Source organism: Candida theae (genome assembly GCF_024610275.1).
Source record: "Candida theae strain CBS 12239 chromosome Unknown scaffold15, whole genome shotgun sequence".
NCBI classification, from domain to species: Eukaryota; Fungi; Ascomycota; class Pichiomycetes; order Serinales; family Debaryomycetaceae; genus Lodderomyces; species Lodderomyces theae.
The window spans coordinates 110,965-134,341 of record NW_026261353.1 but is presented as its reverse complement, the minus strand read 5'-3'; the positions used below and the strand labels follow the sequence as shown (position 1 = coordinate 134,341).

General features: G+C 40.0%; 8 protein-coding genes across 8 annotated transcripts; 3 read left to right on the top strand and 5 right to left on the bottom strand. All coding sequences in view use genetic code 12, as the record gives it.

The window, feature by feature from the left end:
• Positions 1 to 11: 11 nt before the first annotated feature.
• CCH1 (Cch1p) lies at positions 12 to 6,818 on the bottom strand (the record flags this gene model as incomplete). The annotated part of the gene is made up of 1 exon (XM_051755110.1): positions 12 to 6,818. One exon carries the CDS (start codon positions 6,816 to 6,818, stop codon positions 12 to 14), a length of 6,807 nt encoding a protein of 2,268 aa, XP_051610887.1.
• A 1,268-nt stretch (positions 6,819 to 8,086) lies between these two features.
• KGF57_000621 (N-acetylglucosaminyldiphosphodolichol N-acetylglucosaminyltransferase catalytic subunit) lies at positions 8,087 to 8,680 on the bottom strand (the record flags this gene model as incomplete). Its single annotated transcript, XM_051755109.1, has 1 exon — positions 8,087 to 8,680. The coding sequence occupies one exon, from the start codon at positions 8,678 to 8,680 to the stop codon at positions 8,087 to 8,089; it is 594 nt and encodes a 197-aa protein (XP_051610886.1).
• A 134-nt stretch (positions 8,681 to 8,814) lies between these two features.
• Positions 8,815 to 9,468, top strand: KGF57_000620 (ERG2 family protein; the record flags this gene model as incomplete). The annotated part of the gene is made up of 1 exon (XM_051755108.1): positions 8,815 to 9,468. One exon carries the CDS (start codon positions 8,815 to 8,817, stop codon positions 9,466 to 9,468), a length of 654 nt encoding a protein of 217 aa, XP_051610885.1.
• Positions 9,469 to 9,634: 166 nt separating this feature from the next.
• NRM1 (Nrm1p) lies at positions 9,635 to 10,972 on the bottom strand (the record flags this gene model as incomplete). The annotated part of the gene is made up of 1 exon (XM_051755106.1): positions 9,635 to 10,972. One exon carries the CDS (start codon positions 10,970 to 10,972, stop codon positions 9,635 to 9,637), a length of 1,338 nt encoding a protein of 445 aa, XP_051610884.1.
• Positions 10,973 to 12,748: 1,776 nt separating this feature from the next.
• KGF57_000618 (uncharacterized protein) lies at positions 12,749 to 13,690 on the top strand (the record flags this gene model as incomplete). The annotated part of the gene is made up of 1 exon (XM_051755105.1): positions 12,749 to 13,690. The coding sequence occupies one exon, from the start codon at positions 12,749 to 12,751 to the stop codon at positions 13,688 to 13,690; it is 942 nt and encodes a 313-aa protein (XP_051610883.1).
• A 246-nt stretch (positions 13,691 to 13,936) lies between these two features.
• Positions 13,937 to 15,703, bottom strand: MAL31 (maltose permease; the record flags this gene model as incomplete). Its single annotated transcript, XM_051755104.1, has 1 exon — positions 13,937 to 15,703. One exon carries the CDS (start codon positions 15,701 to 15,703, stop codon positions 13,937 to 13,939), a length of 1,767 nt encoding a protein of 588 aa, XP_051610882.1.
• A 2,004-nt stretch (positions 15,704 to 17,707) lies between these two features.
• Positions 17,708 to 19,910, top strand: KGF57_000616 (uncharacterized protein; the record flags this gene model as incomplete). The annotated part of the gene is made up of 2 exons (XM_051755103.1): positions 17,708 to 19,445; positions 19,600 to 19,910. 2 exons carry the CDS (start codon positions 17,708 to 17,710, stop codon positions 19,908 to 19,910), a joined length of 2,049 nt encoding a protein of 682 aa, XP_051610881.1.
• A 41-nt stretch (positions 19,911 to 19,951) lies between these two features.
• NMA111 (Nma111p) lies at positions 19,952 to 22,918 on the bottom strand (the record flags this gene model as incomplete). Its single annotated transcript, XM_051755102.1, has 1 exon — positions 19,952 to 22,918. The coding sequence occupies one exon, from the start codon at positions 22,916 to 22,918 to the stop codon at positions 19,952 to 19,954; it is 2,967 nt and encodes a 988-aa protein (XP_051610880.1).
• Between the last annotated feature and the right edge of the window lie 459 nt (positions 22,919 to 23,377).

The window sequence follows — 23,377 nt, the reverse complement described above, 5'->3', positions numbered from 1 at the left end:
TGTAGAATTCATCAATTCTTTTTGAATTTGCTTGTCAAATTCCCTAAGGTATCTCTCCACTTGGACGTTTCAATCATTTCATCCCACGAGTCCCTCTCGTCATCGTAGGCAGCTGCAGCGTTATCACCAAATGGTGAAAACGTGATATCATCATCAACCAACCTAACCTCCTCCAAGTTATTGCGGGGGATGTTGATTGATAGGTTTGGTCTTTTGGATTTCGACCTTGTTGGAGATGGCGACCGCATTTGACTTGACGTGTGGAAGATTGGTGAGTTTGGATAATAGACACCGCTTGAGATTCCTGGTTCGGCAAAGCCCATGGAACTTTGTCCAAGTGGGTGTTGGCTATCAACATCACCATCGCCATCACCATCGTCATTATCAGGCTCTGAACCACTCGGATCAGACTTTTCATCGGGGACTTTATCTCGAGGAAATTCGTTATTGATCAGCAACTCCTCATTTGCCAAGTAACTTGCCCTTCGTAACCTCGTGTCAAAAGCAATATTGCTATCGCGTATACCCATCCTCTTGTTCTTGAGATACTTCCATCTACATGCATACGCCGCAATGATCTCATAGACTCTTCTTGTGTGGATTTTCTTGACAACTTTGCTCACCAACAATTGACGCTCCAAGTAGTCGATAAGATTAAAACATTTCCCAGTATCAAATGTCGTGTATAGTGGTATTTGCAAGATGATTCGGGTGAAGGAAATTCCAGGATCATTATTGATTTCCATTGTCAACAACGCCTCTTCAATAAACATGTCAAATGCTTTTCTTCGCTCTCTAATCTTTGGCATATCCATTCGACTCATTGTTTCAGCAATGCCGTCATAATCAACCGTGACATCGTAAGGATCATTCGGATTGTTTCTCTTGATCCATCTCCGACAAAGCTTCTTGATCTCCAATTCACCACTATACGACCGAAATGAAAGGGCTCCTTCCAACGAATGTAGCAATTTAGGCAAGTCAATTGGCTTGATGTATCCACTTCCCTGTGGGTCGAATTTCTGCCAAGCTCGCTTAAACTTTCGAATCTCTTCACGTTGAATCAATTCACTGTAATCGGTTTTTTGGTTAATGTAATCAAAACTGTCCAAAATTAATGATATGAACATATTGAGGAAAATGTACATTGATATCAAATTCCAAGCAATAAATAAAATGTACGCATATTGTTTGCTACCACAATCATTTCGATCTGATTTACCATCTGATGAGCAAAATGGTGACGACACGGTATAGTCATGCATGATATAATTCCAACCTTCACCAAAACTGCATCTGAATAGCAAAATCAAGGTCTTGGGAACCGATCGCAAGTTTATATTGCCACTCCCATTGGGCCCAATACGAGTCAATCCGAAAATTTGATTCATGGCAATTGCAAACACCAAAAACACAATGATCCAAGTATACAACAAGGAGATCAACACTGGCAACGACGCTGACGCAAACCGCAACAATTGACTCAATCGATTGCTTCTAGGAATGATGAATAACAAAATTGCAACAAGGAATAACTTATTGAAGTTCATGAATGGGGAGTTGTCATCTACTGGGTACGCGATGATGGTTGTCAAGACTGCTCCGCAAGATACAAACAAGTTGAAAATGTTCCATCTGTAGCGCAAATACGTTTTCAATCCTTGCGCTATTGCCAACATGACTGCATTTACCATAAATAATATCGACGCAATAGTGTAGATCACAGTTCTGAAAACGTTGAGACCATATGACGATGGGAAACATTCAAGGAGCAAAGCCAATGCATGGAATGCCAAAAAGAAGTTCAAGATTCTGTGCCAAATGGGGTTTCTCTCAACCGTCATTTTATAACAAAATCTCCTAAACGCTGACAATTGATGATAATCTTTCCGTTTGGATGGACGAACCTGCACCAAGATTTTCTTAATCTGATACCATGAGATTTGATCGGTGGTCATATATGCTCTTCCTGTGGTTCTTGAATAGTTGCTGATAATAACTGAAATGAACAATGTCAAGATAAAAATGGTACTGATAAAATTGAACAAAACAACGAAAAACCCATTGAATGGGGACGCATTCTTTTCAGGAACTGTGCCCACTCCTGTACTCTTCATCACATTCGCCAACAAATCAATCCAACCTTCAAACGATACAATTTCGTACAATGTTGCAAATGACGTCACAAATCTGTTGAACTCCAATTGTGGGTTGGTGTATACGTTGGGACTGACAATATTCCAATTAAACACTTCATTCTGGTATTCATTGACGCATGCACTCTCTGGCGACTCCTCATCGATGCAGTATCCCAACCGGCCATTGAAGATATTCAACCCCCAAATAGAAAAAGGAAACAACAAACAAAGAGAAATGATTGCCGCGTTGATGATTTTCCCAAACCCGGCAATCATTGTGTTGTGAAAATTGGACTTGGCCGTCTCGCTAATGGTCAAAAGCCTCAATGCTCTCAAAGCCTTCAAACCCCTCACGATTCGTGACAAATTACCATCGTTTCGAAGATACGCAATCGATTCAATCCACAATGAGATCAATACAATCAAATCGATCAAGTTCCAGGACGATCGGCAATATGCATTGGGTGTGAATATTAACCCATCAGCCACGACTTTGATAATAAACTCAACGGTGAATATCAATGCAAACACATATTCGGACCAAAAGATCCAACCGGCACTGTGATTTTCCATCCTGAAAATGGGCGTCATGTAACATGCAAGAACCACCAAGGCAACAGTTGCGAAAAAAGTGAAAACCACAATACTTTCAGATACTGGTCTATAGGGTGCAACACCGTCGATTCTATCACCATGACTACTTTTCACCATTCTTTGGCATAATCGTCTCAACTTGTGTCTGGGGCCAATAATGTAAAACACATAGTTGTACCTTGGGTTAGCTTCCAAAAACTTACTCTGCTGATTAAGCAATGCATTTCTTTCCTTGATGATGTTGTTTGCAAATGACGATGGATTGAAAGTTTCAAGTTTAAACTTTGGTTTCTTCTTTTGCTTTGTGAAATGGAAAGGGTTGCTAAAAGTATTGGCCACTCGTGCTGCATTGATATGCAACCACCTTTTCCATTTGTTTGAGGGTAAAGTCCTCATCAGGTCGTTTGCGTCGTCTTCCTCCTCTACTTCTTCATCTGTATCACCATTTGAATCACGATTCAAAAATTCTTGCACTGCAGTTCCACTAAGTAATAGGTTGACCACCGCTTTTTCCATTTCGTCATGGGCCCCATTCCGCTTAAACAACTTTGCCTTGACTTTCTTCAACAAACCAGACTCCTCTTGAACTCTTTGCAATTTTCGTGTCATAACTTCAATAAATTGCAAAAGCTGACGCTTTCTTTTGCCCTCTTCGGACACCTGCAAGGTGTTTGAAATAACGGCAATGAAAATGTTTAATATAATCATATTGGACAAAATAAACCACATAACCAAGAAAATAGACCCAAATGATCTTGAAGAAGTGGTGTGCGCATACTGCTGCAACGAGTACATAATTTCAGTCCAGTTCTCAGTCGACGTGATGATGTATAACGAAATAAACGACGAAGGCAAGGTGTTCATGGGCCAGTCAACGTCATCAAGAGCATCTTGGGGGATAGTACCTTCAAAGTACCTTGCCAAAATGATGCTGACCAAGTACAACAAAATAAAGTAAAACAATGCCAAATCGAATATGATTCGAATGTTTTTCATAATTTTGAGCCACAAATTCCTCGTTATTGAAGTAGCCAACACCACTCTATAGAACCGCATTAGCTGAAACACAGTGAGCCAGTAGTACGCTTGGCCTAACTTGTCCTTTACAGGATCTATGATGATGACAACAGTGATTATTGCCAAAAAAAGATCAAACAGGTTTCTCTTGGAAAGGAAAAATAACCGCCATTGAGGGAAATGGAGTATGAATCTGGAAACTATCTCGGCCAAGAAAACAGCAGTGAAACTTACTTCAAACCGGTAAAGCAAGTGGCGGCGATGGTCTGACATGCCGTGAGATCGGAAACATTGAACAAACAAATCGACAGCAATAATGATGACAAAGACAACCTCAAACTTGCGGTAGAGTTTAAGAAATCGATTTCTCAGCTCCAACTCCTTGACTCGCTGATCATAGTCTTTGCCTTCTTCATTGTATTTTTTTAGAAATTTCCAGCCTGAAGCTCCTTGAGTCTTTTGTTGAACAGCAGCCTCCATTCTGGTAACATTAAAAGAGGCAACAATAACGGCAATGAAAACGTTGAGTAGCCACACAGTCATCACAAAGATACAAGCGATAAAGAATATGCACGCAGCCATATTATCAGTGTCCATAGTGTGGTACATGATATCGGTGAATGTGTTTGCACTCATTACAACAAAGACCATTTGCAATGATTGCAATATGTTATCAAAACTTATTGTGCCATTGTATGGGTTATCACCGGATATACATTGGGAATACTTGGGACAGCGGAAACCTTTGATCACACCAGAGGGTAACCCATCACGTGACAAGTAAGATCGCTTCAGACCATCCAAACCAATGAATGAGCCACAATACAGGTCAGAATTGACAAAAGTGTCAGTAGGATCATCTGGATTTGTCCACACACAATGTCGCGTGAGCGACGACTTGAACGATTGAACCCCAATTATGCCAAAGAACAACCAAAAGAAGGAGATAAAGATGGAAACATCAATGAGCTGTGGTAACGCAATCTTACAAGCTGTAAGGATGGTGTTTGTACCTGCTGTCAAGTTGCACAACCTCAAAATCCTTAAACAACTCAAGGCCCTAAAAAGCATTATATGGTGTTTGGCGTCGTACCGGTTAATGGATAACAAAAGGGAAACCCAAAAGCAAATCAGTGATATAAAATCAAGTCTCTGCCAACTTTTCCGAAGAAACGCTCTCTTTACTTGCGGATCAAGTTTCCTTTTCTCCATACCTTTGAAAAACGTGTTTGTTGATTTCAACTTGTAGCCATCTGGTGCTGTCCCAGTTCGATGTGTTTCTGCACCACTATCGTCGCCATCGTCATGAAACAGGTTGAATTCGTATTTGTTTTGCAAGTTGTAGTCTATTGATGTTGTTGAATCTAAAAGTCTTTCAAAAGAAAGCTCTCGTTCACCACTCACGCCAGGGTTTCTGTAATTAGGTTGGTCGTCGTCGCCGCTGGAATCATCATTTTGTTCTTGCATTTCGCGTTTTGTCTTTTCGGCTCTCTTGGCCTCCCTTTTGAACTTGTACGGATGGATAAACCTTTTGATGAAGAATGTGGCACGACGTAGTTGCAAACCTGTATAGTCAAAGAGGTCAGGTGGGTGTTCTATTCCCAACTCCTCAAACACAGCGCTGTCGTTAACGAGACCATATGCAATCACTTGTGCTGCAATTTCCACAGTGTAGATCACATTGATTAAGATCAATAAGTAATCTGCCCAGTTGTATCCAGAAAGATAGTAGCCACCCAACTCATGTGGATTCCATTGACGGTAGCTCAAAAGCACCACTTGAAGCACCAAAATGAGCAACAAGAATAGCGTTGTTAACTGGTTTCTCAAAACAATATGGCACATTCGTCTTATTTTGGAGGTGGGCGAGAAAATTCCAAGCGATTTTCCAAATAGCACTTGCTTACGAGACTTTATTGATCCGTCCATTTGACTCGTTTGGATTGAAGGAGGTTTTTGATGAAGAAGGGATCCCTGAGAGGTGGCGTCCTGCACCAGAGCACTTTCTGCTAAATTCAAATCACTCGAACTATGCAAATAGACACCTAATCCATGGGAAATTGTAGTCTTGTTATGTGCTGAATCTTCTTTATCGGTGGTGATGGTAAACTCCGGTAGTTTTTTCGACTCTTTTCCTGGGCTTGACTGAGAGAAAGGCTCCCCTGTTTCGAAAAATGATGGATATTCTTTGACTGGAGTTTTGATATGTGAGCTAGCGCGCGATTTTACCGGTGTAAGTTGATCGTTATCAGATTGGTCGTCTCTTTTGTCACCCGTGCCGGCAACACGATTCGATATTCTTGCAATTGCGTCAGTAAATTTAGATGATGAATGGGCTGGCAGCTCCTTGGGTTGTAGGTTCTGGTTGAAACGGCCAGTTTCTAGATAGTCCATATTGGGCTCCGGGCCCTTGGTGGGTGATGTGTTGCTGCTGTAATTGGTAAATGGTGATGGTGGATGACTAGATACATTTCCTTCTCCAGAACGGGACGCTTGTAGTAGACTGAAATCTTGAAGGGGTATGCTTGTTGTGTAGTTGGCATCTGCACTTGCATTGTCTTCTGGCTTCTTTGGGGGAAACTTTGGAGGTTCCTCCTTTGACGGAGTCGCTACAGGGAACCATTTTGCATTTTCGTTACTTGTACCCAATGCCGATTTCAACCCTTCTCGTAAATCTTTGAGATCGTTGTCATCTAGTGAACCCTGAATGATTGGTGAATGTTGGAAGAAATCGCCAAGATTTTTTTGCCCTCTCTCATCCTGAGTTGTAGTAAACCTTTCGCCACGAAACGGATTGCTGTTTGAAAAAGTTGAAGTGTGCAGCAGTTTGCGACGGGGTATGCGTACAGTTGTTTGGAACGGGTTTTCACTATTGGTAGGAGGCACTTGTGGACTCGTTCTATGAGGGCTCCTTGTGTATGATTTATTTGGATCAAACTCTTCATCATATGAGACAGATTCTTGGGTACTTTGCGCTACAAGACGAGGGTGGCTCTCGTCCGCATCCACCTCTGTATCCTCTGCCTGCGAGATGACAAAGTTTGGTGTGATTGTGAATTTCCTCTCCATCTAATTTTCTTTGACAAGAGTTATTCTGTGGTGAAAGTGGAACATGTATGTCCCCTTTGGTATGCAGCGATGGTGTTGCCGATGCCTAATTTGTAGTAAAACCTCTCTATCTATGTGTGAAAAACGATAAGTGAAATTTGTGAAATGAGATTTACAAATCGAAAAATCCTTTGGTGCAATTATTTTCTCTCGCTCTCTCTCTCTCTTCCTCTTTAATTTTTAGAAGCTAGTCAGTGAAGTATAACGCTGTTATGTGATTTACGACAAGTCAAAGGAGAGTAAAACTCACCATTAAGCAGTAGGAGAAGCTACTGCTGTGTAATACTGATCAACTCAGCAGCACGCAACTACTCCATGCATCTCGTTTTTAATGACAGAGGCGAAGTCAGTTTCCCTTTTTTTTTTTTTTTTTTTATCTTTGTACTCTTTTAAATCGTTAGCATACGCGCATTTGCATCACAGTGTGTGTGTGTGTGTGTTCTATGGAATGTTGGCTACTACGTGCCAATCTTTTCTCGTAGAGGACGTTCGTGAAGAACGCATTTTAGTGAATGATCTTGAGAAGAGAGAATCAATGACGTGTTGGAGGTTTTCGATTTTGAGTTGGACAAGGAAGATGAAGACGAAATTACAAAGGTCGGTAAGGAAAAGACTGTTAGACAATTTTCAAAGGAGTACTCCAAGTACGACTAAGTGGAGATTCAGACGTGTTAGATGTGTGATTTGTTGCTTCTACATACTTTCGTTGTAGAGAATAGTATTTGTTCTTTTTATACTTGAACCGCACTCTAGTAACTCGTGCGCTTCTCGTTGTTCTTGAGCGTTGTCCCTTTATAGGACACTCACTCTACGTAGAGTTGCGCTTTTCTTTTGATATCTTTGTGATCATTACATTATAAAACGCAACAAATTGTTAGACCGACTGACGATGTATTGCTCGACTTGAGCGCTGTTCTGTATTTGTCGATGTGCAGTATGCTTAGTTTCAACTTTTTTAGTACAATTTGTGATGTATTCTGTGGTATCGGTTGCTTTATTTTTGTATTTGAAGCTAGTGATGGCGGCACTCAGTTCCAATTGCTGGGCTTTAGGTCCTTTCTAAGACCAGAGTCGGGATGATTGACAAAACTCTTTTTCAATAGCATCATTCACTTTGTACCTTCCATCGTTTCGACTTCCCGCACAATTCAACATGCGTTGTCAACTCCTTATCCGTTCCACTTTGTCTTGATAGCACACACCCACCTCCCCTTCACTCCATCACTCCATCACCCCAATTCCTCTGCAATTATGCTCTGCAAAATGCTGCCATCATTTTCTTGAAACTTTTCAAATTCCTGCTTTAGCACTGCCGTTAGAGCTCTGGCAAAATCATCATTGAAATTGTATTTTACGCAATACTTCAATTTAACAAACTCGTCGGCAATTTCTTCCTGGTGATTATCCATCAACTGGTCATTCACCACAACTATCAACTTCTTTTGACTGCGCAATGTGTCAATAATCGAGCCAGTTCCTGCGTGAGATATAACAATGTCAGCTTGTTGAATGTAGTCTTGTATTTGAGGTGAGAATGGGAATGCAGTTACTTCAAGACCAGTCCCCGTTATCCTCATTGTGTCTGTAGTAGCATTGCTTTCCACTGTGAACCCAAACTCCTCCACGATCTTGCTCTTTTTTAATTGATTTTGAAAGAATTGACGACTTATATGTTGTGATCCCTTTACTTCGTTGCCGTATTGTATGAATAGCCTCGATACTCCCAAATCTATCAAAGAGTTAATAAATTTGGAACAAACCACTGTTTCAATCAACTGTCTAAATGTGACAGTGGCACCTGTGGTGACCAATATTGTAGACATATTGATGCACTGTACCGATTTTCGTTCCGGAAGTTCGTTTATTTCTCGCGTCAGAAATGATTTTTTCTTTTTCTTTTTCTTTTTCTTTTTCTTTTTCTTTTTCTTCCACATCTTCTTTTCTAAACACTTCAGATATGAAGGTACTATTCTATGGGTTGATTCCAATCGCCCTTTATGCCTTATTCAATCACTTGTTCTACACTTGGCTTCCAACAAACTATAAATTTGACAAAGTGGTGTTACAAAATCTTGTCCAGGATGTATTAAAAAACCATCCTGATGGGAATGCCACTGCCATTATGATTGATTTGACTCCAAGAATCCAGCAAGAGTACCCAGGTCTCATTAATGACTTGAATTTTGACGATTGGGTTTACAATAATGCCGGTGGGGCCATGGGACAAATGATCATCTTGCATGCCTCGATATCGGAATACTTGATCTTTTTCGGCACAGCGGTTGGAACCGAGGGCCATACTGGAGTCCATTTTGCTGACGATTACTTTACTATATTGAGTGGCGAACAAAGAGCAGCTTATCCCGGTCACTTGGAACCAGAAATCTACAAACCTGGCGATCAACATCATTTGCCCAAGGGCCATGTTAAACAATATGCTATGCCAGGTGGAGCCTACGCTTTGGAATTGGCACAAGGTTGGATCCCGGCAATGTTGCCCTTTGGATTCTTGGACACAGTGAGCTCGACATTGGATTTCCATACTTTTTACTTGACAACGTATTTCACTGCCAAAGATATGATCAAGAATTTATTGAATGGAAAATTTTGAACGGCGCTACCTGAAACTGGATGTTGCAAAAAAAAAAAAATGCAGGAAATTCAAAGTATTAAAGAATTGTATAAAGACTGTATTTAACTATAAAGTGGATAGATTGTTACAACGTTATGAAATGAAAGTGTTTAGAGTTAACTTTTTTGGTTCTGGTGGGCCTCTTTTACATTCTGTGGCCACCCAATTGTAATAATGATTTGGCCACACTGAAGCTGTTAGGGGTCCCCAAATTGTTATGGAAAGGTGATGATGTTAAAACTGTCTTTTTCTCTTCTTCCTGTTCGTCGTTGTCAGAGTCATCTTCGTCGTCCTGGATTTTGGTTTCGTCGTTATCCTTGCTAATTATGGTTGACTGATCAATGGTACTGTTGTGGATGGTGGTATTTTGCAACATTGTCATATCGTTATCTTCGTCAATGGTGTCATCCACAGTTGTAGGCATTCTTGAGGCCATGACGGTAGGCGCTGCATTGTTGAACGATTGTTGAAACCTCAATGACCTCGAGAGACTAGCGCGTTTTATTGGGGTTTTCAAAATATTGTTAATTGGGGGCAATTGAGTGTCAGGTTTGCGATTTACAGTGATTGCTGGTAACGCAGTGGTGGCATTGTTTGCTACTGAAGGTACACTAATTGAGGACAAGTTCATTGAACCGTTTATGCTGAATGTGGGACAAAAAATGTTGAAACTGGGTGTAGACTTGACATTTGGCTTTTCGCGAATCAATGGCAACTTCTTTTGAGTTTCTGAGTAATGGATGCTGTTTTTCTTGATTTGGAATAGTTTCAATTTTTGGTCTCTTTTTTTGGTCTTGCTTTGAGCAACTGTTGACAAGGACGTAGTGATGGATGAGGATGGCTTTGATATTGATTGTAAGTTGACATTGATCGATTTGGCGTAGTACGTCTTGGGCTCGGGTGGTGTGGGTAATGATGACATAGATTTAGCTTTTGTTTCGTAATTTGGAGATGCAGTGGGAGTTCCTTTCTTGGATTGAGAAGGACTCAAAATTGGGTTCAAGTTGTCACTTTTTGTATTGTTGTCCCTGGTAGTGGTGGTGGTAGTGGTTGTCGTTGCTTTGTTTTGTTGCACTTTGTAAAGGGCAAGCTGTAATCGCAACTTCAACTTTGTAGCAGCTAAGCCTGCTTTGTCGTTTTTAAATGCAGATGATGAAGATTTTAAATGCAAAGTGGGTGAAGTGTCGGACGTGTTGTACTCGGCAAAGCTGGTTGATTTCAATGCTGGTGTTCTGACATTGCTGCTTTTGGTGTAGTACGTGCCTGATTTTTCAATTGAAAATGACTTGGTTACCATATCAGGAAACCTTCTTTTGTGTTTACTAGGTGTGAGGATACGCTTGAGCTTGAAATCGTCTGTGTTTTGATGCAACTTGGATCTTTGCTTGTTGGATAGCGGTGTTGAGCAGTTTAAAGACTGGTTGGAGTTCAATTGACCATCCCCAATGGTTGACAACGCCATTCTGTTGGTTATAATTGACATGATGTATTTGTTTTGAGCGTGTCTTTTGTTGTTGTTGTTGTTATTTTTCACCAATGGGCCAAGTGTGTTTGGTGGTGCGTTTTTTGTATCCCTGTCGATGTGAAAAAGACGGGGAGGGTTTAAGGAGTTGCTGGCACTTGTCTGGAAAAGAAGGGTGAAAAGTGTAGATTCAATCGAGTCAACTTCTATTTCCAAAGCTTGAGGACTTGGGAAAACAAATATTAACGTAAACAACGCTTATTGTGTTAATATATAGCTTTAGTGTTGTTGAGTTGAAACTAAGTTTGGTGCTGGAGGGTTTACATCTTGCGTGTGCAAAGACATGTTGGTAATATCTTGGTTTGTTTTTATTTTTATTTTTTTTTTTGGTGTTTGGTGTGTTTGTGTATTTGTTTGGTTTACTCAATTGGGACTCGATCAAAATAAACAACAACGCATAGGCGAAGCACAAACAAACTACCTCATAGAGACAGGAGGACGGAGAAGAGGACAGGTTCACCGCACTTCCCTTCTTTTTAGCGTTCCTGCCTTGAACACCATTGTTTCTCTTTCCGTTTCGAGAGAAGGCACTCGATGTGGCCAATTGACAAACAAACAAACAAACAAATAAGCTGAATGATTCCTTCATCAAACACCAGGAAAAAATATCGAGAGGAAAACGTATGCTCTTCAGAGGCAGTGTTGGGTTGTTCAAGCAGCTCCAAGCATCTGCTATGTTGACGATAAAGGTAATGTACCTACATTACTGAGTGCGTTTCGGTTAGCGTCCACTGTCTCGTGATCCTCTGTCCCTTTGTTGACATACCATAGCTTCATACAAAGTCTACAGATTTACCTGAGACACATATTACGCAAATTACGCAAATTACGAAATGGGCCAGACAGATGATGACGCAAAATGACAACAAAAGAAGAAAAAGAAACGCGTAGAGTCGCAATTTGGTGATACAAAAAATATAATAATGTCTTTCGCGACGGACTGAAGTGACGATGGACATAAGATGATTATGGTGGGCAGCTTAGATGTCAAACCAAAAAAGGATAGCAAACAAGTAGTGAATGGAATGTGATTGAGCTTGCTCTGGCAGCTTCCCTGTAGTTGCTCTGAGTGAGCTCTCCTGACGCGGTATGAGCAGCTTTGTGTAGTTATAAGATTTTGGTGTCTATTCCGATTTGTTTACATTCTCACAAACCAATTTGCAACACTGAATTGGGTCAAAGGATCTGCAGTTGAAAACCACTAATGCAGCATCAAAGGCTGTGCAGACGTTCTCTCTGTCACTGCGCGAGAGGTAAGAAAAGAACAGTCTAGCCATTCTGCTCTTGTGTCCATACTGTTCATAACCTTGTTAAAGAAGCTTGAGTTAATTGCCTCAATATACTCTTAGATCATCAAGGGAATCTGCAAGGGTCTTAAAATTAATTTTGGGGACGTATGGCTGCTGGTCGATCTTTGCTTCAATTTTCAAGCAAATGTTGAGAAAGCTCCACAACACACTCAATATATGATTTTGCTGCCAAAATTGACCCCCCCAAAAAAAAAACAAGCCCTTCTACTCCCCAATTGAAATGTTGCCATGGTCTGCTATAGGTTCCAGTAACGTACTGATGTAAAACAGTAAATCTAGTGCCACACTTTGGATGACTCGCATCACACAAAACCCAACCTTAGAGACAGAGATAAGCACAGGGGGGAAAAATGGAAAACAAAAAAAAAAAAAAATGCTGCCTTGCTTGAGCAACGTCATCCTTACAAACCAAAATCCCATCCTTACAATGATCAGATCTAAGCTATCATCCCTTCGTGAATACCTCACTCCAATCAATCACAACTCGAATTTCCTCACCACGGGAGAGATTAGTCCAGAAGAATTTGTAAAAGCCGGCGATTATCTAGTGTACAAGTTCCCCACATGGCAATGGGGCACATGTCCCAAGAATCTACAAAAGCTGTTTTTGCCAGCTGACAAGCAAGTATTGGTTACCAAACATGTTCCCAGCCATGTGAGAGCTTCCAACTTTGAAGGAGAATTGGAAGATGACGATGAGGAGGTTGTTGTGAGTACTGCTGGCAACGAGGATGGCGAAGATGGACCTAAGGAAGTAACCGAAGACGATGAGGAGTATGGCTTGATCAAGTCAAACAAGTCTACGGGAAAGGCAAGTGGACAGACCCAGTTTAACAACACCAAGGAGGAAATTGGCGACATTGATGATTTAATAGACAATGATGCCGAAGAGGCTGATGAATTGGATCAAGATTTCGACGATTTGGACATAGTGTATGACTCAAATCATAAGCTCAGAAAGTATGACCTATACATAACATACTCGACCTCGTATCGAGTGCCCAAAATGTATCTCGTTGGTTTTGATTCCAATGGTATCCCACTATTGCCCAAGCAAATGTATGAGGATATAAATTCCGATTATAAAGACAAGACTGTCACTATTGAAAACCTACCAGTTGCCTCCAACACTACGTCGATCTCGATACACCCTTGTAAGCATTCCTCCGTGATGAAGGTTCTTATGAGCCATCAATCGAGAAGAAAGAAAGAGAAACCAGTCGAGGAAGATTTGCTGAATTTATCGATTGAAGATATAGAATCAGAGGCTGAAGGGATTAGAGTTGATCAATATTTGGTTGTTTTCCTCAAGTTCATCGCTAGTGTAACTCCTGGTATTGAGTATGACTACACAATGGATGCTTTGTAGGTGGTTAGTTGTATTTCAAAGTAGTATTTAATGAATATGTAGACAATTATCAAATTAATCACACTTGTGTCAATTACGAATGTAGAGCTATATAGATGAGAAGAGCCACGCCTTCACTACTAATTGCTGACACACGATTCAGGTTCGGAAAGTGTATCTTGAATCAACATTGGGTACCTAATACCTCTTCCTCCACCCGACACTTTTATTGCAAAGTTTATTTAAGAACTGAATTTGAAAAGACACTTATTTCGATTCGTCATCGGCATACTCAATATGCTCTCTTTCGTTAATGATACTCTTAATACCATTGTTACCCAATTTTTCCATCATTTCGCCAGCATCAAAAGTCTTTGGTACGATGTGTTTGAATTTTCTTGCAGGCACACCTTGCTCAAACAATTTATCCAATTCAGCAAAAGTTCTATTCTTGGTTTCCGGTAATTCAAACCAGGTCCAAATTGCAGCTAAAATAGCAAACCCTGCCCAAAAGAACCCAGTCTTGGCTTTCCAATTCCATTGTGTGGGATTCAACATATAACTTGTAAGAATACCAACAATAATACCCGCCACATTGTAAAGGAATCTTGACAACATGACTGTCTTTTGTCTCAATTTTGCCGATGGCATTTCTGGAACGATACAATAACACATTGGTCCAACAGTCAAGTCATAAACAAATGTATAAACCAACAACATTGAACCAACACCCCAACTGGCACCTTTAGATGAAGAAGTTCCCAACCCACCCGTTATCAAAAGAAGAACAACTTGACCGCACAATCCGCCAAAAAAGATGGGGAATCTTCCCAATTTTTGTGACAAGAACCAAGACCCAAACGTACCAATAATACCCAAACAATACTGGATAATTGAAAATGTGAATGCATTTGAAAGATCTAAACCAGCTTGCTCATAAAAGTAGGTTGAGTACCCCATCAATGCCGAACCAGTAATGTTTTGAAATAACCATGTCATTGCCGAAATTCTCGTTCTTCTGAAATTTTTGCCAGTGAAGCATTCCTTGAAGGTTGCTCCTTCATTAGTAGCATCTTCTTCTCTAACAATCAATTGAATTTTGGTGACCATACTGTCGACAACTAAGCCCTTTTCTGGTAAGTAGGAGTTTGTTGTCAACAACCTCGCCAACGCGTGTTTGGCTTCTTGAAGCCTTCCTTTCCTTACGAGAAAGTATGGTGATTCTGGAGCCAAAAACACCCCAATCAAGATGGGAATTGGCCACACCCATTGAATAGCATAAGCAATACGATAAGCATGAGGGTCACTCATGTTTGAAATGCCCTTGATAACACCAGCCGAAATCAACTGACCAAAAACCCAACACACATTGACATAGGTTGTTAGATACACTCTCAAACTCGCTGGTGCAATCTCCGACGCATAAGTCACGGTAATAGTTTGATACGACCCCCAATTGATACCCAATAAAATATACGACAAAAGCAACACTTCACGATTAGGTGCAAAGAATTGAATGAAAATTAATCCAACAGAAATGGCCAACGCCGGCATCAATGTTTTCCTGTACCCAACCTTGTCGGCGTACACACTTGCCATCCACAAACCAATCAACTGACCACATTGATAGCCCATTGACAAACCAGTTTGCCATCTTGCTGGAATTTGGTAGTCATTGATGTCCTCGAAATAATCACCGAATTTCTTTCTGAATCCCGGATAAGCATAAAAACTGGTCAACAAGTTTGTGTCGTAACCTTCCATAATCAAAGCAGTAGATAAGATCAATGACCACGCAATAGCCTTGGGGAAAGTCTTTACACCCTCCTTCAACGTCATATGTTTCTCTCTGTGGTCATCTGCTCGTGCGTCTTCTGACATAACCAAGAACTTGGAGATGTAATCATCAACTTCGGCATTAGTTGTGGTGGTGGCAGCGGCAGTTGATTTATCGTCGTAGCTTGAGACCAGAGCAGCACGGATCACCTTGTCATCGCCCTTGATTTCATATACAGCGTCGTCGGAGTCATTCATCTTGGAGTTGTCAGTTGTTGTATTGAAATCTACTGGAACGGTCTCATATCGAGGAGATTAGACTGGGGTATTTATACCTCCTTGGGGGTTAAGTATTTTGCAGATATTTTTGATAAACTTATTTTCCCTTCTGGAGTCAATTTCAAAGAAAGTCTCAACAAAAGGTACAAGAAACCTTAAAATGCTACCCCCCCCTCCCCTCACTGACAAGGAAGCTAAAAGTAAGCCAGCCGAACCTGCAAAAAAAAAATTTTTTTTATTGTTTTTTTTTTTTTTTAGCTTAGCATTCGTCTCTTGCACCACATCCCTAAAGATCGGAAGAATGCACTGGGGGTTAAACCAGTAAGCTACTCAAGTGGCAGTGAGGGGAGGGAGAATGGTTTAGAGCTTGTAGATGAGATGAAGGCAAGCTTGAATTTAAGTCTCTTTTTCGCAGTCAAGAATAATAAAATAATTTGCTGCCTCAAGACAACCTTGCTTCGAGTCTTTGTACTACACAATAGAAACGTATATGCTTAGAGGCTTAAATTTAAAGCTTGCCCTAGGCCGCCTGGCACGCGGTTATTCTTTTCTCGCAGAAATTCTGGACAAAAGCTCGGAGAATTTCAAAGTAAACGTTTGCTTTGTCACAATACTCTATTGTTGCTAGTGACTAAAGACATCTTTCTATTTTACCCCGCCATTTTGATATTTGACAAGACAATGCATCATCGTATAATGTTATCTATTTTTTAGTCGGCCTGGTTTTGAACAATAGGTTTGTAAGAACACGATAGATCGTAAAAATATGACGACATGGCGTATAGTAATCCTTGCGAGTGCAACATTGCGGGGGGAGACATCATGTTGCAACAATGGTATCCATTACAAACGAAGATAAGGTAACGCCTCGTGTAACAACGCCCTCGACGCCGTCCCTTATATTGGCTCTTTTAGTACATCTTCCTTTAAGGACAAATTTGACTTTCCTTTAAGCTTGGTAAATTTTAGGGTCATGGTCACAAGGTTTTGTGACGCAATTTCATTCACCAGTTAGACTTGAAGACTGCGTACCGGAGTAGTTTTTCAAAAAACTGGGCAAGAGAGCACCTAGTTAGAAATTGCACAGGCTAGTGGCTGTAACAGGTTTCTTTGTTGTGCCCACATGTCATGCAAAAAAGTCTTGCCTGTTTATATGTAAGCACTCCATAGATTGAAAATGCTTACAAGTTACTTACAAAAGCAAAGTGGGTCAGTTTCGCGTAGGAGAAGTTATGCAAGTTGCTTTCAGGTGAAAATTTCATCTAGGTGACGTTAGGTTTTACCTTGAAACAGTAGCCCACCACAAACTCTGTACCGACAGCAAAAGTACCCCTCATGAAAGAGGAAGAATTAAAGTTTTGGAGCTAGGCAATCCAGCCCAACAAAACAAAGATCTCAGCTCTTTCACTTGTTCGGCACTTGACTGAGAGTCAATCTGTACCAACTGAGTGGGGAGATTATAAAAAAAAAAAAAGAAAAGTAAAAGACAGCATAAGGTGCTAATATTGCTGATGCTGTTGCTGTTGAGTAGGATTTCTTTTTGTAAACTATGACTACGCCTTTACCCCACAAAAGAAAAAGAAATTTTATTTTAATTAATCCGACATATGGTGCGACAATATTCCGAGCATTTGAGAACTCAACCACACAACTGAATAGAAAATCTTGCGAGTAATGCAAAGTCTAATGAAATGACTATTTTTTTTTCTTTTAGACTTTTGGCTTATCTCCTCACGAAACAAGAAAAAGCTGCCCACTCGAATAAACATTTCACCCTCATGTTTTGTAATTTCAATCAATACAATGTGTTGTCCTCTACCACTCCTTGCTTCCGAATGAGATTTCAAAACTATCGAACTCCAGTTTAAGAGCATACTTCAAAAATACTGCAAGGTTATAATAAAAGGATACACTTGTCAAGGCAAAAATTTTAACCTCATTCAACAGCGTGCTCATTTTAATCTATTGGACAACATTTTCACAATGACTATTGACTACACTTGGTGGAAAGACGCTACAGTTTATCAAATCTACCCAGCCACGTTCGCCAAGGGCATAAAAGGGAGATACACGGGGGACGACAAAACATTCGATGGTGCTTGTGGTGACATTCCTGGAATCATTTCCAAGTTGGACTACTTGAAGGATTTTGTTGACATCATTTGGCTCAGTCCCCAGTACGATTCTCCTCAAGATGATATGGGCTATGATATTAGTGACTATCAAAACATCTACCACAGGTATGGTTCAATGGAAGACATGCAACAGTTGATTGACGGTTGTCACAAGCGTGGTATCAAGATCATTGCTGATTTGGTTATTAATCACACTTCATCGGAACATCAATGGTTCAAGGAGTCTAGATCATCTTTAGATAATCCAAAGAGGGACTGGTATATTTGGAAGAAGCCAAGATACGACGAAAAGGGAAACAGATTGCCACCAAACAACTGGTTGTCGTACTTTTCTGGGTCTGCTTGGGAATGGGATGAGACTACTGGTGAGTACTACTTGAGGCTATTCGCCAGCACTCAACCGGACTTGAACTGGGAAAACGAAGAGACTAGAAATGCCATTTATGATACGGCTTTGAAATTCTGGTTTGACCGTGGAGTCGACGGTTTCAGAATTGATACCGCCTGCTTATATTCCAAGGATCAAAGATTCCTTGATGCACCAGTTGTGTACAAGGATCAGTACTACCAGCCAAGTGACAAGTATACTTCGAGTGGTCCAAGAATTCACGAGTTCCACAAGGAAATGTTCCAAAAGGTTACGTCCAAGTATGATGTGATGACTGTAGGCGAGGTGGGACATTGCTCCAAAGAGCAAGCTTTGAAATATGTCAGTGCTTCTGAAAGAGAAATGAATATGATCTTTTTGTTTGACACTGTTGATGTTGGTTCAGACAAGAATGATAGATTTAGATATAAAGGCTTTGACTTGAAAGATTTCAAGCAAGCTGTTCAAAATCAGTGTGATTTCACAATTGGCACTGATGCTTGGTCAACAGTGTTTATTGAAAATCACGACCAGCCAAGATCCATTACCAGATTTGGTGACAAGAAATACGAAACAAAGAGTGGTAAGTTGTTGGCTCTTTTGCAAACTACGTTGACGGGAACCTTGTTTATTTACCAAGGACAAGAAATTGGGATGACCAACTTGCCAAGAGAATGGCCAATTGAGGACTACAAGGACATAAACACAATCAACTACTACAACGACTTTAAGGAGAAATACGGGTCTGACCCTGACTTTGCAGACAAGGAGAGGAAGCTCATGGATGTGATCAACTTATTAGCTAGAGATAATGCTAGATCGCCAATGCAATGGGATGATTCTGAATATGCAGGGTTTTCGGAATATGAACCTTGGACTAGAGTTAATACAAATTACAAGGATATAAACGTCGCCAAGCAACTCAATGACCCAGACTCGTTATTGAACTTTTGGAAAAAGTCATTAAAGTTGAGAAAAGAGTACAAGGATCTCTTGATTTATGGATCATTCAAGATCTTGGACTTTGATAACGAACAAGTGTTTACCTATATCAAAAGCTTACCTAATTCCGACTACCCAAAGGCGTACGTTGTTCTCAACTTTTCTAAAGAATCGGCAAAGTTCAACAAGTTGGTAGATGGTGATTACAAGTTGATCAACATCAACATAGACAAAGACAAAGACGACTTTGACGAGGAAGCCTTGACGCCATTCGAAGGTAGGGTTTACATTGTTGACTAGTGGTACTTTGATACTGTATAGACTGTTTTAGATGATTAAATTGATAGATAACATTGTCGGTGTAAATCATATGGTAGCATTATTGTAGCTATCACAAAGATTTGTTTGATCAAAAATTTTTCACAGCAAAGGACCACAAGACCCTGCACCTTCTACAGCTCCATCCGGCACCATGTTGAACCTTATACAGAACATCACTTTCAGAACTACATTCTTTAACAACTGCATAAATCCCAACTTGCTACAGATCAGAACCAAAATGAAGTCGCATAAAGCAATAACAAGTAGGCTAATCAAACGAACATCCGGATTGAAAAGGAAACATGCCGGTTTGAATCACGGTTTGGGTAGATTTAGTGCTCCATCATTGAAACATTTGAGAGGAATGACCACGGTTAAGAAAGAAGGTGGGTACTTGAAGAAAATGTATCCGCATGCCTAGTCTATAAAAAATCTTGTACATATATATATATATATAGTGCATCAATCTGATGACTCAATTTGTTCGTGTTTTCTGGTTTCCCACTCACTTGTTCTAATATCCCTAATGAGTTCGGTTGTAGGAAAGTAGTGGTAGTCCGTTTTTAATGAAATTGCGGCGGGGATATTGTCAAACGACACAACTCTAAGCTTGATGTATGTTTTATCGGGAATGCTTTTCACCACGTTTATAAATGTTGTCAAGTCCTTAGTCTCTTGATCATTGACATGGGTTATAAAACTAACCGGCACAATTCCATATTGATGTGCAGGACCACATGAACTCTTGTCAGTAACAAACACCTCAGAGGGGATCTTTGTCATGAGCTGTCTAACTCCGTAATGTGGCTTTTGCAACAAAGCTCCGGACCAAAACACAACATGCGATGTATCCAAGCTGGAAGTCTCGATGGTAGGAACTGTAAGGTCAATCTCCTTCTTTTGGCGAATGATTTTGAACTTGAGATACTCATTGTCATACATGGGCGAAAAGTCTCTCAAACTTCTTACCAACTTATCATTCACGGAAAGAATTATATCCCCAACTTTCAATGGATTGGGCTTATCTGTCAAACTCGCTGCAGCTATTCTATCAACCGACAAAAACCGAATCAGGTCTTCGGCTCCCTCTTCAAACTTGCTGATCCACGTTTGAGGTACACCACGAGTTCTACCTTGAAAGACAGTTATAGAGGCAAATTCAGCACTCAACATTCTCAAACCAATAGGTACCTCATTTCTCTTGAGCAGGTCGACAACATCCTTCACGTCGGTGACATCCAATCCCATCTTGTACGACACGTCGTTCGACTCCCCCAAATAGGACAACCAAAATGCGCGCATTGTTCCATCCCCATCAACCAAGATACCAGTTCCACATTCTTGACTGATTTTACTGTCTAGTAAAATACATTCCAAGTTTGTACCTCTATAACGTGGTGCCATGCTATTTGCAGTCACATTCAAAGATGCAATTGAACTGACCTTCACATCGTCCGTGACTAATCTCAAGTTGTAGTTGTAACCCACAAATGACACATCGTCACCTCGCTTTAGTGGAGTATCCGAGAACCTTGGTGTTTGCACATCAGCTAATATTAAACTTGGATCGTACTTGATTATGGCATAGTTCAAATGCGGATGTAAAAACACCACTTTCCCGGCAACATCAATCGATTCCGCAAATACAACAAAGATATCGCACATGTAATGTGGAACAAACCGCCTCGACGTCAAAACGTATCCATTTTCAGCGTCAACGACTACACCGTAGCAGATGTCTTTTTTAAATGGATGTGAGTCCACACCACTAGGGCATAGTGTCCTAATCTGAACGAATGACCGAACCAACTTGGAAATTTCATCCTTGCTTGGGTCATTGAATGGTATGTCAACGTACTTTGCATCTTGAGGAGTAGGTGCAATTGGAGGTAGTGGCTTGTCTTGCAACGACACAAAATCCCACAACCCTGTCGTGTCATTTCTAGTGGCCATCTTGAATGAAGTGTACCAGTGCCTGTCAATATATATAGTTTGAACGTATTCAGCATTCATATCAGAAACATGACGATAAGTAACAGGCACTCTTGAACAATCGGGTAATTGTTTCATCAACTCAACAAATTCGTCCAAGTTGGCAACAGGTTTATCATCGATGGTCTCCACCAAATATCCAAATGGATCTTGATTGGAGAATTCAAATGAGCCGGCTCCATCATTCACGTATAATCCTCTCACTGGCAAACAATAGCATCTGGCAACCTGATATGAGAGATCGTTAAATGACGCACCAGACACCTGTACATACCTATTGGGTGTGATTGCATGCAAGTCCCCAACTTTGATGTGTTGTTTTAATTCGACTCCACTTCGTTGCACAACAAATTCCAACTCCTTACCAACGTTCTCGTCTAGTATTTCATCAACCCTAATGAATGTTGATATGTACTCTCCATTTATTGATATTAACGTGTCTCCTTCCTTGATGAACCCATCAGCTGGGCCCTCTGGCAATACCAACTCAGCCACCAATAATCCAATTTTATCCGGAAATGTCTTTCTTGCAAGTGCTTCTGCCTCTGCTGTCAAACCAAACCTCGAGCACTCATTAAAGGGCGTCAATTCCCATTCAACTTGTATGTCTCCTCTCGTGATTGGTGTGCCTTCCTGTATACATTGAAGTGCTCTCTTTGGTCTATTCACTGGTAAGAAAAAATCAGTTGACGCTTCGGTAGAGCCACCAGCTTGTAAAGCAACACATTTCCCATCCTCATTAACCACCGGCGATCCAGATGACCCTCCCGTTGCTGAAGCTGCTGCTTGTATATACTCCGTGTTGAAATCGTTATACGTTAATGCTCCATAATCAGGAGCATTCCTATCTATTCTGGATATGATACCAGCAAGTATCGAAAGCTTCTCTCCGTTGTCATTACCAACTACCCTAATTTCTGTGCCAACTTTTGCTAACGTCGGTTCCAAATCAAGTTGTGTCAACTTCAAATACTTTACCTCCTTTGTGTCAAATTGTAAAAATCCGAAATCATGGATAGGATCTCTATATATTGGCTTCACCTCGGTCGATTCATGATTGTCAAAGACAACGTATCCTGTGAATGGGCCAGGACCCACCACGTGTCTATTTGTCAAGATCAACCCTCTTTCTGCATCCACAACAAATCCTGTTGCCTCACTGACGATGGCAGTTTCAGTGTCAAATGGTGCAACGTGTGAAAACTGGACCGAAACAACCGAGTTGACTACTTTTTTGATAGTCTCTTGCCACTGGTTACTGTTGGTCACCGCGATGTCAAAGACCGGCGCTGGGCTTGGAGCCACAGAGTGATCCGATTCTAAAATGATGTCATCTTCCTCCTCGAAATGAGTTTCGTCATCTTCTGTTTCTTGTTCTGAGTCTAGTTTTGATCTCTTGACATGACCGTTTAGATGTTGATCTCCATCCCTCTTCATGTTGACAATTTTAGGATACGATGCTGTTAATCCTCATACAAAGAGAAATTTTTCATTACATTTTATTTTATTTTATTTTATTTTATTTTATTTTTTTTTATTTTATTTTTTTTTTTTTTTTTTTTTTTTTTTTTTTTTTTTTTTTTTTTTTTTTTTTTTTTTTTTTTTTTTTTTTTTTTTTTTTTTTTTTTTTTTTTTTTTTTTTTTTTTTTTTTTTTTTTTTTTTTTTTTTTTTTTTTTTTTTTTTTTTTTTTTTTTTTTTTTTTTTTTTTTTTTTTTTTTTTTTTTTTTTTTTTTTTTTTTTTTTTTTTTTTTTTTTTTTTTTTTTTTTTTTTTTTTTTTTTTTTTTTTTTTTTTTTTTTTTTTTTTTTTTTTTTTTTTTTTTTTTTTTTTTTTTTTTTTTTTTTTTTTTTTTTTTTTTTTTTTTTTTTTTTTTTTTTTTTTTTTTTTTTTTTTTTT